Genomic DNA, 18,720 nt, shown 5'->3' on the forward strand with positions numbered 1-18,720 from the left:
AGCATCTCTACTCCTCCAAATTTAATGAAACATGCTGTGTTTAATGAGTAATTTGCCTCCCCGAAAGCAGGAGACTTGCTGTCAGTTTGTAGTGATTACATGCTAAGAATAATAATAAAGGAGCTTGGATGAGAACAAAATAGTCAACAGAAAAAAAAATATTGAAAGGAACTTGTCTTGAGAGGAAGATTATTGCATAAAACCTAAATAAAAAAAAACTGGAATCAAAAGCAAGTGACATAATCATAGACTGAAGTAAAAAAGCTGATGTCAGCATTATTTATGTTTTTTTTTTTTTTATGACTAAATTCTGCTGTTTCGGGAGCTCCCAAATGGCTTGTTTAAAAAAATATGAAAAAAAGATTGCCAGCATTACGGTGCCATTATTTTTTTTTTTTTAAGGCGTAAGTCGAAGTTGTCTTCATCTTCTCAAATGATTGTGTGCTCAAGGCATTACTCGCTTATTTGGTCGATGAACACGCTTCGAAGATAAATTTGCTTTCCAGGGGTTTAAACAGAGATGAAGAGGAAACGTTTTTAATTGGTGGATACCAAAGAAGCAGGTCTGACATCACAGTGTGAAACTGAATTAACCCGGCAGAATAGTCACGACACCACGCTGTGATGGATATGTCTACCTTCAAATAAGATCATTTTAACACTTGCCAACTGCCAACACGTTCCGAATTAAGAATATTTTTTTAAGCAAACACAACCATTAAATATTGATGTAATTAAACAGTTGAAATAATTTTTAATGATTTTTTTTTTGCTTCAAAACAAAGCGACATTGCGCTGCTCCTTCTGTTGTGAACAACTCGGCCACTAGGGGCAGTATAACAAAACATAGGAACACACAAAGAAGAGTTTCACAACTGACTCAGTTAATTGAAGTTTGATTTTCTGTCAAAGTTATATTATATTATTGTCATATTGTCGATCTACATGTGTTGCGAACCGTTTGCGTTGGAATATCCCGCTATCATCTCCGAGCATTTATTTATGGAGGCCAATGTTTGTGCTTTGGGATTATAGTGAGTGGAATATTTTAAGTCATGGATCACTCGTGATTTTCCACTATTCATGTGGGAGAGGGGCCAAGTCCCTGCCGCATGGGAGATGACAGTAGTTGGAAAAAATATGGCAGTAATATCTTACTTCAGATATCTGGAGTCATATTTAATCAGGTTCAGGGCCTCCAAAAGACATATGCTTCTAAAAATTGCTTGGCCAACTGGATTTGCGCTATTCCCTGGATGCTCACTCGAGTCACAGTACACACACACACAAACACACAGACAGAATGTGTTAGGTTGTTTGTAAGGCTACATTAAAAGACAGCTGCTATTAGCGACTCCAGGGTGGTCCACTTTCACCCCCACCACTTTTCTCCTCCCTTCAACCGGCTAAGCCCCGACGACGCCAAGCACCCCCCCCCCCCCCCACATCTGCCCATCCTTGGAGCAGGACGGACAGCATCCCCGGCCCGAGCTTTTCCATGCTAATCCCGCGGGCCTGGCTACGGGGTGGGCGGGGCGAGTGAGCATTGAAGTGGGTCACACCAAAATGAGGCCATGCCGAGCTTGAACTGTAGCAGTAGCAGAGGCGACGGCGAGCTCCCATCTGCCACGAGCGGCGATGACAAACGGAGCTGGCCTCGTGTTGCCGTTGGGCGAGGCGCTAACCCTGGAATCCATTAATATGCTTCTTTTGGAATGCTCATAAAATTTGAATAGATGTTCAACAACCTAACTAAGTGTTACTGGATCTGCGTTTCTCGACTTTTTTTTTTTTGCGCGCAACTGTCAAAAGGTGTTCCGACACCTGCTCCACCAAATTTAGCAAGGAAAAATGACACCGCGGAGTGCACTGGTGTCAAACTTAAGGCCCGGGGGCCAGATACGGCCCGCCGCATCATTTTATGTGGCCCGCGAAGACAAATTGTGCGTCAAATTCGTGTCATTACTAGAATTGCAAATTATCTTCACTTTTAATAATATCTTTTTTTTTTTATATATTTGACCAGTTTATACTCGTCTGATTTGAAAACGAGTTAGTTTTGTAGCTTTTACTGTATATAATATGAGGTGCTCATACATTTATTTGGGTTAGTCATAATGGCCCTCCGAAAGAAGCATTTGAATTTGACACCCCTGCACTAGTGAAATGTCAGACATTTTGAAAAAGACCCGCATTGAATAAGGATTATATTTGTAGTTATCTTTTTTTGGGCTGTTATGGTCAATATTAATTCCAGAACCGAAAATTGATCTCATAGGGAATTCTTTTTTTGAAATAGCAGTGGAGGCCAGTACAGATTGTTCCCCTCTGCACCCTTTCCACTCCTCCAGAACAGTCAGTCTCTCCACTTACGAGAATGGAAATTGTGTCTGTCTCCGAGATGTTTGCAGAAGGGCTGAAGGGCAATTTAGCTAAAATGACTGAGTTGGAAATCCATTTCGGGAGAGCGGAAGCAATATGCAGCCGCTGTCGTGACAGTGCTTCTCCGTGAAGGGGTGTAATCTTGTGTAATGTAACGTGTCTACTGGCTACAAAATGCCCCCCCCCCAAAAAAAGACCAAATAAGCTAAAAAAAGATTAAGCTGCTTCCGTGTCCAGTAGCAATGGAGGTGAATGTCGCACTCCTAGGGAGAGACGGAAATGAAAACGTGAACGGTAAAGGCGGTGATTTACACGGCAGGATATTGAACGAAGCGGGATTACATCGTTGCTGTTTCTCATCCATTTTGGTAGAATTAAAATTTTTCAAGATATGAGCCCCTCACTCTATCACTAAGGACTTGATGTCCCTGCAAATTGCCTGATCAATATGAAAACTACTTATCTGATTTCTACTCCCCAGTAATTTACTGGTCACATATTGTATTGATAAAAACCTCTTGTCAAGTCGTACGTGTCACTTGACACTCGTTAAGGGGAGGGGCGGAGGGTTTTGTTGCCCCTCGAGGGAGAGAAAACCGTGATGTCACACATGGTTGGACTTGTGGCGACTGGAGTGTTTTACTTAAAAAGTGGAAAGCGTCATGGGAAAAAGAAGTTTGTCACGGCTTGTCCATGAGGAACCGAAGATGCTCGGTTAATTACCGTGTTTTTTTATGCCGTGCGGGTGGGATAGCAAAAAGATTTACCCAGCGTCTCGAGATGAATGTCACGGAGAATACCCAAGTGATAGAGAAATCTCCAGTCCATCTTTCAGTTTTATGCTTAGTCATCCATCATAGTGGAACGGCGAGGCTGAATATATTTCGGGATTGTCTCTGCCATCTTGGATTCAGTGTTGCCCAAGCAACGTTGATGTTGGTTTTATTATACTGCATTATCACTTCTAATGGGATCCTTCATGTATGTATCTACAAACGAGTTCATTGGTTATTGGAGAGCTGCAAACAGTTGGGCTTTATTGGCCCATTTCAAATCCCTCCAGCACTTTGTGGTTTCCAGAGCAAAATCCATTTGAGCTCCCTAACACTGCAAGCCTCTGACTTCCTAAGCTCGTCTGTCTTTTTTTTTTTCTTTTTTCTTTTCGCACCGTGACATCAGCCCAGTTGTCCAAAGCTGCCTGGATCACACGGAGTCAGAGAAAAAAAAATGGTTCAAACACTAGGTAGAGAAGACGGTTCCGAGGTAGCGGATGACGCGGCGTTGAAGTTGATTAATTGATTTTTTTTTTACACTGTGGACCGGTTTTGATTTTGCTCACCTTTTGTTCCTGTAAGAGATTTAGATGCATATTAATTTAATTTATAGTATTTTATTGTATTTTATTTTATTGTATTTTATTTATTTGTTCATTTTAGGGTAGAATGGGAGTTGACTGTGGTGTTGACAGCCATGAAAGGCTAATTATCATTATCAGATATTGCGATCTTTTTGGTGTGTGCGTGACTGCAGGGTGGTGGGGGGGAGGGGAGGGGCGACTGATATTCTCATGATCTCTGTTTGCGCAGTTCAAATCTCCCCGGACTCCGATAATATAGCGTTCAATAAGCTTGGCGACTTGGACCAGAGATAATTAGAGTGGACATGCTGTAATGGTGTCCACAGAAAAGTAGCGGCCATTAAATCAGAATCTGGGAATAAACATTTATTTTGGAAGAGAAAGTTAATGGTGTCCAAGTTGAAAATGGACTCTTGCAAGTGGCTGCTTCTGCTGCGTGTCATCAATGGAGCTTATGCAACCGATGAGTCAGCGAAGGCGCCTATACGCGAATCCGTCCGTCTTCCCGGTTTTCGCATTGGGAATTGAGCCTATATTTCAACTCAATGTTTTTCCTTTGCAGGTTCTATTGGGAGATGCTCCTTCATCAAGTACCACTACTCCTCGGGCACAATACCCAAAAACCTCTCGTATAACATCACCAAGACAATAAGGCAGGATGAGTGGCACTCCCTCCGTAAGTATCTTCCTGTTTTTGTTCTAAAATTGTGAAATCGGGTCTGGAGAGTCCCATTGCATAAAATTGATATTGGTGATATTTTAGGTCCAGCTAGTCCTGAGGGAACCCGGTTCTTTTAGCTTTAATACCGTATTTTCCGCACTATAAGGCGCACCTAAAAACCTCTAATTTTCTCAGTGCGCCTTAAAATCAAGTGCGCCTTATATATGGACTAATTTATTAAAGTAAGCTTTACGTGTTTATTTTGTGTGTTGTGTGACATCTACGTTTGAGCAAGATATTGTTATTGTTCTCACTATTTTGAGTGTTACTATATTGTGATCGCATTAACGTTTGAGCAACATTATTTATTCTATGCGCCTTATAATCCAGTGCGCCTTATATATGGACCAAGTTTTAAAATGGGCCATTCATTGAGGGTGCGCCTTATAATCCGGTGCGCCTTATAGTGCGGAAAATACGGTACACTAATGGCGACTATCAAAAAACTGTATAATGGCAGTTGAACTATCTCATAGATGCTAAAAAGACGGCGTCCACAGCCTTGGAGCCTTTTTGTGCAGCTTTTTATGTATTTCCCAATGATATGTAATATAAAATATAAAAAAATACAAACCGTGCTCTAAATTGGTGCGAAAAACGAAAGACAGACAGCTGGGTCCGCCGAGGATGGCAACAAAGAGAAGTTGCTATTCTCATGCTCCGGCACCTGACAGCAAGTGACTAGTCAGACGGCAACAGTGACAGTATGAGGTCAACGCGTGTTTCCACTTGGCCTGTCGACCGGCGAGATACACAAAAGGCCCCTTAAGGAATCAGCTGAGCATGTCAGGTGTCCTCAGAAAACTGGACTTGTACAGTATATCCCTCTGACCCAGTGTTGATATAATCCAACAAGCTCCGCCCCCTGCTGCTTTACAGGCTGATGGAATCAAAGTAATGTGATTGGGGATCACGCTGGATCAAAACGTTTGAAATGTTTACTAATTCCACAAATAAAATTTATAACGCTAACACAATACAGATTTGATGTTTTGGAAGTATGATAAATGGATAAAATCTCAACGGTTGGTCCTCGGTTTTGAACAAACCATCTTTTCATCTCCAGTGAAGGACACAAAGAGTCTCCTGGATTGAAGTTCAGCTGCCGATTTAAATGGAAGCAGTCACCTTACTTAATATATTTTTTTTATTTTATGATGTGGCTTTTTATCCACGCGCGATCTTTTCATCTCTGCTACATCTTGGCCGGCTCCCAAAAACAGATAACTCATATTTGCGACAAGAAGGTCACCTCTGTGCAGTCTGGAGATGTTTAATGTCCTTATTACTGCGTCTACCCACGCAGGATATCAAGGCGAGATAACTCTCCCGCTCTTGAACCGATGGTCCGTCTCTCCGGCGTGAAAGCCACAAATGTAAATAGCAAAAGGCCGAGTAAACAAATCTCCGTCCCATGACGAAGCGGTTGCGCTCGTGACTCGAATGACCCGTTGAGATTTATCGTTGAATCGGTTTGGAGTCGACGCCGGGGCAAATACAAGTCACGGTCAACCGTATTTATTCAAGTCGAAAGTCAATAAAATCTGTGTCAAATTCTGGTCAGTTATTAACTACGTTTTTTAAAATGTCAGTTAATAGTTATTGATTCTTAGAATTTTCGTAAATTACGGTTAAACCGAGGCAGACTTTGAAGCCCTGTTTGGTCAGCAGATAAATAGTTTTGTTGAACTCCAGAGACGGCGTGGATCAAATCCGCCCACGCCACCCAGCCTTGTATGGATTAAGTAAGACTGACAACCTGCTCAGGCTTTTCATGAAGTGTGTGAAATTGAACTCGGGCACGCCCGACACACATTTACAGAAACAGTGGGGGGGTGACGACGAGGCCGCCGGCGTCGCTAGGAGATGAACATGATACTCATTTGCTTCTGTCAGTCAACAAAGAAATAAATAAAGAGTTTGGACGCGCCGCTAAATCAGGAACTAAAATACTCGTTTTTTTTCGATTACCGCAGAACATCAAAGGAACAGACACGATTGTCTGTCGCGTATGCATTTTTCCAACGCCGCATCTTAGGGATTTGGTGACTTCAAAAGAAACGTTAAAGCTCACTCCGGAACCGACGACGTATAATCCCAAAAAGGTTGCGACGGAATAGGCTGTGGCCACACCCACTCGATTTCCCTGGTGTGAAGCTGACAGGGGTTTAACTCATTGAACGGCATCGATTCTTTGTAGCCCAGGTTCTCGGCTTTCATGCCGTCAAGCTGATAAAACCCGAAGCTTTTCATTGATCGCGGATGCTTAGTGTCTGCTTTGCCAAGGCTTTACGTGCTCTTTCACCGGCGAAACCACTTCAAGGCTACATTGCTAGTAGCTAGCATTAGCATTCAAGGATTTTAAACATTTAGTCATTGTGTGAAGCTACTTTAGAAATCTAACAGGCTCCATCGAAAATATCGTTCTACCCACAGGAGACTTCAAAGTGACATTGCTAGTAGCTAGCCATTAGCATTCAAGGATTTTAAACATTTAGTCATTTTGTGAAGCTACTTTAGAAATCTAACAGGCTCCAACGAATATATCGCTCTACCCAAAGACTTAAAAGCGACATTGCTAGTAGCTAGCCATTAGCATTCAAGAATTTTAAACATTTAGTCATTGTGTGAAACTACTTCTGAAATCTACCAGGCTCCAACGAAAATATCGTTCTACCCAAAGACTTATAAGCGACATTGCTAGTAGCTAGCCATTAGCATTCAAGGATTTTAAACATTTAGTTATTGTGTGAAGCTACTTCTGAAATCTACCAGGCTCCAACAAAAATATCGTTCTACCCACAGGAGACTTCAAAGTGACATTGCCGGTAGCTAGCCATTAGCATTGGAGGATTTTAAACATTTAGTCAAGCTAGTTTCGAAATCTAACAGGCTCCAACGAAAATATCGTTCTACCCAAAGGAGACTTCAAAGTGACATTGCTAGTAGCTAGCCATTAGCATTGGAGGATTTTAAACATTTAGCCATTTTGCGAAGCTACTTTTGAAATCGAACAGGCTGCAACAAAAATATCGTTTTACCCAAAGGAGTACCCACCGACTCGAGAGCATTTACATAACCATATAACAGCTTGACTTACGTCTCAACTTCACTAATGACTCACTGAGTCAGCAAAGGCCGCCGACTGTGGGTTTTCCTACGCATATCCGTGGCATGATACCACTCCATCCTACATATCTTGATATATTTTCAATGACTGCTCCGTCAGTTTTACGACCTAAAAGCTACATATTAGTTGGAAGTACTTGCAGTATATCTTTAATATATATTAGGGAGATGTTTTTATTTTTTTGCACGTCGACAGTGCGGCACACTCAGGTTCAAATTACGCCGCGGCAGACTAAAAATTCATTTGGTGGTTGTATACAAACAATTAGAAAGTACATTTTCTACAATATGTCCTTTTTAAGACTGGAGAAATAATTAGAGATGTGCGCTAAGGTGCCCTGAAAGCATATTAAATGTGATATTGGGCATATTATGCTCTTGCTAAATTCCTTTCTGGAACCATAATAAGGCCATAGAGGAAAATTTGCCAGTTATGTTTGTATTTATTGGTGTTTTTTCACTTGACTAATATAGTAATTGAAACAAGCCAAATCACGATTAGCTTATTAGCTCACAGCGTGCAATGCCAACAGTGAAATATTATTTTTAGACATGATGAAAGACAATGCAACACACATGCACATGCAATCACCCGCGCAGTTTTGGAATCGTACCACTTAATAATATCTGATCTAAGTTTAGCATCTGACACCAGATCCGCCATCAAAGCAATTATGCTAACCAGCAGGCAAATATCCATCCAATGAAAACTGTTTCCGTAATTAGACATGGAGGAAGGATTTTTTTTGATTGAGCTTAGTCACTCACATAAATGCAGAATCTGAATTATCAATATATTTTATGTCAAATCCAAAAATGTGACAAGGGTCAAGAGTGGGTCACATCAACACACATTGATTTCCTGTAAGATCTACGGATCATTTGCATGTGTAAAATTCGATCCCTGCTGTGCAATTGCTTTCCTGTTCCCTTCCGCCTCATCGCAGATGGGACGAGTCGAATTTACCCTACGGTTGATTAGCTTCGTATTCGATTGATTCCATCAAAAATAACGATCTCCTTAAAGCAAATTGATGCCGAACCAGGATGGTAGCGTATGTTCCGTTAACAGCTCAGCCGTGATGAGACTTGCCAGGTTAGCTCACCGTGTTCACTATCGTGCCAACCTGACTCATTGTGCCGGCTCGTGTCGTGTGATGAGATGCGCTTGAGCGTGAGCATCGGGACGCCCTTGGCTGAAAACGCGACACTGCCAGGTCAGGCAACTCTCCAGTGATACTCTCAAACCGACACGGAGAATCGAGCACATACTGTATTTGTTTTTAATTTTCCTGAGGATTTGGTCAACAAAATCTGGTTCAGACCAGTGGATAGAAAAATTGAGTTGGTGGTGGGTAGTATGCAAAGTTTCCTTGTCGCTGGCGGCAATCGGAGATTACGACGTCGTTAAAAAGCTAGACGGGGAGTTGTGAGAATTCATATTCATGGCGACAAAAATCACAGTTGAGAAAATGTGTGTGTATATATTGCTCCTGTGGCCTAAAGCAGGTGGATCGCGGCCCTCTAGTGGTACGTGGCGGTATTGCAGATGGTCCGGAAAATCGGAAATGGAAAATAATTGTAGCATTTTTAAAAATAAAATTGATTTATCATTTAGACTTGATTTGTTGACAACCCCCAAAGTGGGACACTAAAATTTAACGTTATACCCAAACGTTTGGCTCCGAACATAAACTATCAAACCGTTTATAATTTCATAGTTGCATAGAACAGCAAATTTGGAAGCGGTATGATTTTATGGAACATCCCAAAAAGTGGAACAATTAATACACACCTAAAAGTTAGGCTCCTAGCAACTCGTGTTCTTGCCATTTTATTGACATCATGAATTTTGAAGATTTTTTTAAAATTTAACACCACCTACAGGCGATCATTTTAATAACTTAGTTGAGGAAGTCCATTTGAGGTGATATGGGATAAAAAAAAACATCTTAAAAAAATGCCATATTTGAGGAGGCACGTTTCAAATCAGACTGTTCTCCTAATCTCGTCCATATTTATCCATGTCGATAATCCTTTTTTTTTTTGCATATGAGCCTACTGAAAATAGGGCTTCACCCCCCCCCCCCCCATTCCAATCCCCATTTCCATTCTTCGTGGGAGAGCCGGAAAAGAAATTGTGCCATGTCTCATGTGCGCTCAGTTGAGAGTCTGTGAGTCACAGTAGCCCCTGGATCCAGCTTCGGGTTTAACGGGATTTGTCGGCAAAAGCCATTCTTACTCCAGCTCACGTGCTTGAAAAGGTGGGAAGATCTAAAATGGTGAAGTCACTTTTGTGCTGCACATCGGCACCGAAGTAAATTTTTTTCGTCAGGACTAAAGTATCTTGTATCTACAGCATGTCTATTCATTTGCCCCCTAGTGGCCAAGACCTGCATACCAGAAGAAGGCCTTTTGAATTCAAGCGTGAAATGATTGACTTTCTGATTCTATTATGCAGTATGTAAATGACTGACATCACTTCCTCTTTGAGCCTCTCTACGATGCGTCACTCGAGAAAGTCCCCGCAGCAGCATGTTAGTCAGACGTCGGAAACGAGGTTGCACAATTCGAGGCTTAGCGAGATAAACATTGGTTAATTATTGCGCTGAAACAGACAAAGGGAATTCGCATGTATGTTCTATAAATAATGCACTGTATATTCTACCTACGTATTTTTGCAGGGCCAACGACAAAATTTTTTCATATCTTTAATTTCACCTGAAGCGACACTCAACGACCAACATCGCAACTGGTTCTGAACCGTCTTTTGATAGGACCGAAAGCAAACAAAACATCCCGCGACTTCTAAGCTTTCAAAACTAACACCGCTTGACAACTGATTACGCAAATAGCGCCCTGTCCAATTACCCTTGCAAAGATTAACAGTTCATTTACATTTGGAAAGTCGATCATTGCGATCAATCTATCCTCTCTGAGCTCTAGTGCATACACAGAGACTTCATTTCAATCTGCAGTTTGGCCTGTTTGTCACAATGCGTCACTTGCTAATACACTGAAGACAGATTTATCGATAGCATCGCTATCTGGAAATGCGTAACGTAATTCCCGCCTTTTCTGTTTCACGGTTGCCAAGAAGAAAGACTTGGAAGACCTTGGAGCGGTAGCGAATGCGAAGGCTACAATGGAGGAATGTAAAAAGTTACTTGTAATATACGTTATTGTGACCTCAAATTCAGACACCTCAAATTATTTTCAAAGACACATTAAATAGAGTAGCTAGCTAGTTCGCGATACATGTGATAAAGCAGATACAATAGCTAGCTAGCTAGCGATGGATGTGATAAAGTAGATGCAAACCTAGCTAGCTAGATAAAGTAGCTATAATAGCGAGATAGTTTTATCTCCGGTCGTCTGTAAGATTAAAATCTATCTTGTAATATTCTACAAAACTAGCATTATGTTTTACTCATTAGTACTTCAGTTCTTTTTATTATGATTATGAAATCATCATCAATCATGTCAGCGTTAGAAGTAGCCTAGACTGAATTAGTGGGAGCGACTCTACTGTGGCAGTAGCAAATAGCTGGCGGATTTTTTAGGAAAAGGCGAGCAACATGAAAATAAAAAATAAAAAAGCTGAAGGGAAACATCGCAGCCTTGAAGTGACATTTGTGTATGATTCATATTCACTATCTGTCTGAGTCATAGCAAAAAGAGACACTTTTATGGAGTAAGTCTGTTCCTTTCCAAAAGATATTTTCTTGCACAAAATATGCCCAGTTGCACCTTTGGAAGATTTTTCGCGACTTAGTTTTTTTGAGCAATAAAGACATTTACTGTTTATTGCACGATTATATCGTACGCATTTTATTCTGCACTGGGTGTTTCTGTCAAACTGTTAATCCGGTTAGTAACATCACAGAGCTTCTGTGTCCACCAGCTGAGAAATCCTCCAGTTATTTAGGGCCGACTGAGGGGAAAAAAGGGGGAGACAGAGAGCTTAAGTTGACTTCGATCAACTGCCACACAGGATTTCACAGTGGACTAAGATTCCTCATGCTTACTGTGATTATTTTACCCGAGGAACCCTCATGACCTCAACCTTACTGAGAACCCGGCGCTTGCTCTTCAATTAAATCTGAAATTTATTTTGGAGTGATTTCCGTTAAGAACATAGTCCAGGAACCAATTAAACTCAAGGTACCGCAATTCTCTAGATTGACAGGTGGGCACAAGATGTTCCAATACCTCCGCTGTCACATTTCTATTTTAAGCTCCATTATTTTGCCGCTGTAATTAAGGATGATTAAAATGAGTCTACACCGGGGCTGATAAGAGACGGACGGCGGTGTGTGCGTGGGTGCACAGATGGGCGCGTCAAACGAGCCGGTCCCCAGCGGATACATAATCTCGACGCTGGAGAGACAATGTGTCCGGCTGTGACGACGCGTGAAGTCAGGCTTTGTCAAGTCAACTTCCCGTCTCTTATCTTCTCCCCGCACTCGTGCGGCAGCGCCACTCTGCAGCCTTCAGACGCCAAGGTCAAAGCCAACCCTCCCGCCTTCAACTTGCTTCACTCTTCGCCCCATGAGAATAATCCGCAGACGCCCAGGCATGTGTCTGCAGACAACAAGCGTTTTTTTTCTATTTTGACGTCGCCAACTCAGAATTCTTCCTATCTATATTCATGTCCATGTTTGTCTATACACTATTATTGCCAACGACATCTCAATCGGAATGTTTTTGGGGTTTTTGGATAACCCAAGAAAGTTTGAATTTCAGGGCCAAACATTTATGAACAGATTTGACAGACAGCAGAATTCATCGTCCAGGTCCTGAAGGAGCAAAGCAGTTCCAGACGGTCGTTCGATTGAAAGCATGAAAATGATTTTTACAGCTCAACTGGTGTGTATTTGCCAGAGGATTGTGAAATTTCTCCTAAAAATGTTACAATATATTTTAGCTATATCACCTGCTAGCAACAACGCTAACAATCAGTCACAGCTCCATCACCAGGCTCATAACAAAAAATGACAAGTTACTGTCTCCACTTACAAGACGTTCCGCAGACACCCACCAAAATGATTTAAAAAAAAATATTCTCAGGAAGTCTCTTGAATCATTTTCAAATGGAAACCATCCAATGAATGTCAATCACGTTTCTTCTTTTTACCGCGACTCTCCCTCCCTCTGCTTTCTGAAAAGACGACAACTTGCTCTCTTGGTAGATTTCAGAAGCAGTTGCGGCTTGACTTTGAGCTTAAATCCTCCTGACACAGAGTCTCGGATGAAACGCCGTGACTGTGGGAGGTTGGAAGCATAAATGTGTGGGGGGGGAGCAGATGATATCAGCCAGCCTTGCAAATAGGTGAGATTGCGTTCTGTAATGCGTGTTTAGCGTGCATACTGTTACACAGCAATGAAATAGGCTTTATGTAAATTTCTTTTTGAGGTAGAATATGAATATATTAGCGAGAATTAGCATGCGACTGAGCCCCTACCGACCCCTTCTTCTATGCATTCCAAATTACCCCGTGTGTAGAAGCGATTTGGCTAAGTGCTTATTTAGCCGTATTTGCGACGTTAAACGGAGATAACGAAAAGTGAATAAATCGTGTTCAAAGCGTCGCAGGTATGGCAATGGTTAACATTCGTCAGTTTGGAATGGACTCCATTTTTTTTTTTTTTGGGGCCCTCAACACTCACAATTTAAGCAGTCATTACTTTGACTTTTATCCCTCATGCGTCCAGCTGCCGTTTCTCGTCTCACTCCTGTTAGCGCCGTGATAAGATCACGGAAATATTCTTGTCGTCTTTCAACGAGCGGATGGCCGAGTGCAGCAGAGATGGAAGCACTTAAGCCTCGAATGGACCGCCATCCCTTCTATTCTGAGTAGTTCTTCGGTTTGCAGACTTCATTTAAGGTTCAAGACCATTTGGTTTATTTTCTCCCGAGAATGCCAAGACCAATTTATCATTTGGTGTTTTACAAATCTTCCGAAAGCTCTTTTACGATCAAAAATGCTTTTACGTGCAAACCCTTCCTCAAAGATCAGAAGCTTTTGGAATCGCAAAAACGAGCAAACCTACTCCAAGTAGTGAACATCACACCCAAGCTAAAGATGACAAGTGAGAGTTTGAACATGTCGAGGCGGGGATTATAACGGAATTATATAAAGCTGCGCGCCACTCGGCTTTGGTGAAGTGAGGGGAGTTCTGAACTAAGAGAAGATGAGCTACTTGACCATGCGAGAGTACTTTTCAAACGACGTGAGCAGCAACATGCTGGCTCAACAGACTGTGAAGAAACAACAGATGGTTGGAAAGATGACTTTTTTTTTTTAGGGTGTAACTGCTGCACGTAAATCAAACAGAGACTGGTTGAAGATACTAATGTAGGAGTTCGAGATGTTTTCTAGACACCATTTGGCATATTTGCGAAAATTATTCGCAGTAATTACCGTATTTTCCGGACTATAAGGCGCACCGGACGATAAGGCGCACCATTAATGCATCATGTCAGATTTTTAATCCAAATCAAATCATTCTCCATTTTATCTTTTTTATTTCAACTTCAGACGCAACAAATTACTTTATAATCACAAAATAATGATCCAAAGTCTTTTTGATTTATGATTCATAGTCTTCAGCGGCACACTTATGATTGATTTCATGACACAATGCTTCGGGCCAGTTTAAATTTAGGAATTTGGTCCATATATAAGGCGCACCGGACTATAAGGCGCACTGTCGGCTTTTGAGAACATTTTAGGTTTTTAGGTGCGCCTTATAGTCCGGAAAATACGGTAAACTATAACTCAGCGGCAGTTGTTCCGTGTGTAGGGACAACAGCACTTTGGGCAAAAAACACATGCAGCACAGATGGGGTCTAGACTAAAATCTGTGGTACGACTCTGAGGGCTACTACCAGTGGGAATGGATACTCTAAAGGGAGCCATCCAGCTGCTATAACATAAGGCTACACACTAATTCAAACTATTAGCACTATTAGCGCTACCTTGGTGTGACCAAGGTCGGTAACATTAGCTTGGAAATACTTGGGAGTCTGGAACCCGGGCACTTCATATCCCATGCATAAAGCATCTCGAGCTGCAGTTATTAGTGGCTAAGAGCTTTGAGTATCTCTCAGCTCCAGCACTCCCTTTCACGGCCTTCCCTTAGCTAATGCTTCCTGTTCTGCTTTTGAATCAAGCAGCTTTTGGGGGAGGGGAGGGAGGGGCGGTGGGTTTAGGTGGCTGGCATGCACCAGCGTCGCTCGCTCAGCAACTTGGCGTCAGCCCTGGAAAGATTAAGAAAATCCTCTCTCCCCGCCCCCCCCCCTCCAGAAAAATAAATAAATAAATGCCACCATTAAGACAGAGCCAATGCTAAGCAATGTTGTAATAATGCTACGCAGTGACTGGCTGTCAGAGCTTCTGCCGTTTGCATGTCCTCACTAAGCCGTACAGCAATTTCCAAAGAGCAGTAAACTGTGTTAGCGGAGAAATATGTCATCCTGCTTGGCAGGGAAGGGAAACTTCCAGAAGCTCCATATTGTGCAATTTTTCTTTTGCATTTGCAAGCAGGGACATGAATTAATCTTGCCGAGACGGCTGATTTTTATCCTCTTTGATTGTAGTCATTAACCTTCATTCATCATATTCATTCCCCCTGCTAATGCAATTTCTTTACAGCGGGTGAAATGATTATTTTTTTTTTTTTTTTTAGAACTTCATGATGATAAGATCCCGTAATGTTGCGAAGAATATTCATCATATGCAGTGTTTGCCGTGGAGGGCGATGGTGTTGGTCCATCTGGTGTAGCAACCGTTTCCAGGATCGAAATGGACGGAGGGGGATTGTCAAGAATGCTTAAATTTGAGCAAATGTTTGGAATTCAAACATTCCTCCAGATTGAGTCTAAAAATTACAGACTATTCTAGCACATGGGCAAAAAAAAAAAATGGAATTGAACAAGTCCTTGCGTAACACTTAACGAAGTTGGCTCGAAATGACTGCAGCAGCATATATTATGTCACCGAACATATGACGTTACTAAGTACCACATGGCACGTGATTAATGCCATTTAATGATCTAAAAGCCTTTTTATGGACTGCTTTATGTGCTATTTAACAAGACTGGACGTTTGAACGTGTAGCCTTGGTTACACAACGTTCCTGTCTCCAAATCAATGAAGCAGAATGACTTCATTTACAAGCCATCCAGTCTCCATCAATGTTGAGTACATCCCTCTTAGATAGTGAGGACTGACAGCAGCTAGATCAAACCTAGACCTCCGGTTGGGCCCGGAGAACCCGGGTGTCACCTCGCCTCTTGTCTAAGCATCAACACTGACTGACAGATCTGCGGGATTACCAATAACAGCCTTCCCGTGTCATTCTTGGAAAACTCCGACAGGGATCGGTCAGCTAGGCCAAGTCCTCGATTCAACCTTTGGGGCGGGTTCATGCTGGTGCTGACATGCAATCATCCATATGGTCGTTTCGACCCAAGGGCCAATTTACGAATGGGCAAATAGCGCGACTGTTTGCGGATGTCGACAGCATCGACTCATCCGCCATCACGCCCGCCATCTCCCTCGCCCCCCTGCTATCTTCTGTAATTTGATTTTCCCACTCTATTGTTTTGTCCCCGGTGGCAGTCGACATGGGTAATGAAATTAAGCTCTAACACCCCCCCCCCCCCCCCCCCCCCCCTCACCCCTAAGGAGTTGCGGATGCTGTGACAAGGCATCCGCAAACGATAACGATTTCTTTCCCCCTTCGACACCTTTGCTCGCTAACGCTCTCGACCGACCGACTTGTACGTCGGGCGTTGAGAACTTATCCTTTGGGCTCAATAGAACTAATGAAAAAAAACGGGAAGATCATAACAGATCCAGGACCATAACAGTAGGGACGAGACATTTTTAAGTTGTGCCAGAAAAGTTCCAAGACTAGAATCCCAAAAGATTTTTTTTCCTGGAGTGGATGTCATCTATGTCTTCAGGATAATGTTCCTTGGAGGCGGTCTCATGCTCCACCAAGTACTCTTGTTAGAGCTTTGTGGAGGATTTGGCCACCGGGGGAAGTTAACGAACGTGAATAACAGTTATTTTATTTTAAGAGGGCGCCAGTTGTTGCCTCAATCGACGAGTCATTGGCTTCGATGATACGCACGGGAACGAAAACGAGCGCAGACCTCTGCCAAGGTTTAAAAACCTCTCGGTCTGCATAACAACACAAACTCGACAGTTTTGAATAAATACTCATATTGTTACAAGTATAAAAGTGTATTAATTAACAGAAGTGATGTAAAAGCCAAGTGGCGGGTTTTGAGAGGAGTTATGGATAAGCTAAAAATATTCATGCCTGCAATGAGAGAAAATAAATTCCTCTCGACACATTATTTTTTTTTCCCCTAATAAGGACCAAAATGAAATAATGGATTCCCGCACGAGTGAATGAGAGCAGCTCTACAACTCAGCGGCTTATTGTAGAATTTTGGCAGTTTTATCTAGTACTCCTTTTGTTTTAACAGATGGCTTGCTCAGTCAGTCATCCACAACAGTCGGACATGTTCCTTTTTTTTATATCTAATTAAGAAAATAATACCGGCACAGCACAGATTAATTTTTTTTTAAGAATAATATTTTGTAATCTGTAATTAAATGGAAAAGCAGCAGCAGTGGGTTGAACAATGGACGCTATTACGCAGCGGAAAAAATGACGGCGGTCTGTTGTACGCTGATATCGTAAACAATTCGTATAGCGAATGTTTATCGGATTTTAAAAATGTGAGACGACCTTCCGTTCCAGTCTTTCTTCACATCTTTTGCACTCGTTTGAGGAAACTCGGCTTTTACTATATATAACATTTGTTTCCATGGTTATATAGCGAAGTGAACCTGACTGCAATGGCGCGTCAGAGGAGATGTGAGACGGCGGTTGGGGGAAAAGATTAGATTTTTCTTTTTGATTTTTGTGTATGTCCTCCAAAAAAAAAAAAAAAAAGGCAAGGCCTAATGTAGCGCGAATAAATGAGTCATCCCGTGTGCTCATTTGTCAGACTGACAGTGGCGAAGTCACGGGGGCTCCGAGTCACAGTATGCGGCGCGTTAGGATGTTTGCTGCAGAGGTCATGCTACAATTACGCTTTCATATGATAGATTTGAAGTTTATTTCTAGTTTTGAGTTTTTGTGGCGGACAAATATATCCAAATTAGAACCAATTGAATCCAAGTCTTACGCTCCTACCCTCACCTATGGTCACGAGCTATGGGTCGTGACCGAAAGAACGAGATCCCCGATACAAGCGGCCGAAATGAGTTTTCTCCGCAGGATGTCCGGGCTCTCCCTTAGAGATAGGGTGAGAAGCTCGGTTATCCGGGAGAGGACTCGGAGTAGAGTCGCTACTCCTCCACGTTGAGAGGAGCCAGATGAGGTGGCTCGGGCATCTCATCAGGATGCCTCCTGGAGGTGTTCCGGGCATGCCCCACCGGTAGGAGACCCCGGGGACGACTCAGGACGCGCTGGAGAGACTATGTCTCTCAGTTGGCCTGGGAACGCCTTGGAATCCCCCGGGATGAGCAGGATGAAGTGGCTGGGGAGAGGGAAGTCTGGGAGTCCCTCCTAAAGCTGCTGCCCCTGCGACCCGACCCCGGATAAGCGGAAGAAGATGGATGGATGGATGGATGGATGGATGGATGGATGGATGGATGGATGGATGGATGGATGGATGGATGGATGGATGGATGGATGGATGGATGGATGGATCCAAGGAATCCAACCGTCATTAATCATGATCAAAGCGCGTATTATTAGGGGGCGTCCATTTTGAAATCAAAACAATGTCATATCAGGTGTCATATTTTCTGATTTCAGATTATTTGCATTATCTTAAGGGCATAATTCGAATCAGTTCTAAATAGTCGCCATCTTCAAACACGGCCTTGTATTTCGTTCTAGTTTGCCACTGCTCAGTAAATACATTCCAACAATTTCTGTATTCGTTTTGTGAATCAACGAGAAACGGTGCAAGCATCTGACGCATTTCGAGCAAAAAAAAAAAAATGTTGAATAAATGAAAGCAGCGAGCGTGAACACCATCTCAGCGGGGAACGGTGAACTGGAAACGGACCGGTTATTCAGCGTGACTCACCTTATC

At 42.5% G+C, this 18,720-nt stretch overlaps 1 protein-coding gene across 2 annotated transcripts in view; it reads left to right on the forward strand.

Moving 5' to 3' along the window:
• Positions 1-18,720, forward strand: part of tmem178bb (transmembrane protein 178Bb) — a 38,957-nt gene that overhangs the window by 13,692 nt on the left and 6,545 nt on the right. For both annotated transcript variants that reach the window (XM_068649673.1, XM_049761457.2), the window contains one exon: positions 4,302-4,415. In XM_068649673.1, the coding sequence (XP_068505774.1) occupies positions 4,302-4,415 (114 nt within the window). The remainder of the gene's footprint in view (positions 1-4,301; positions 4,416-18,720) is intronic.

This window comes from Syngnathus scovelli, chromosome 22 (genome assembly GCF_024217435.2).
Source record: "Syngnathus scovelli strain Florida chromosome 22, RoL_Ssco_1.2, whole genome shotgun sequence".
In the NCBI taxonomy this organism is placed as follows: Eukaryota; Metazoa; Chordata; class Actinopteri; order Syngnathiformes; family Syngnathidae; genus Syngnathus; species Syngnathus scovelli.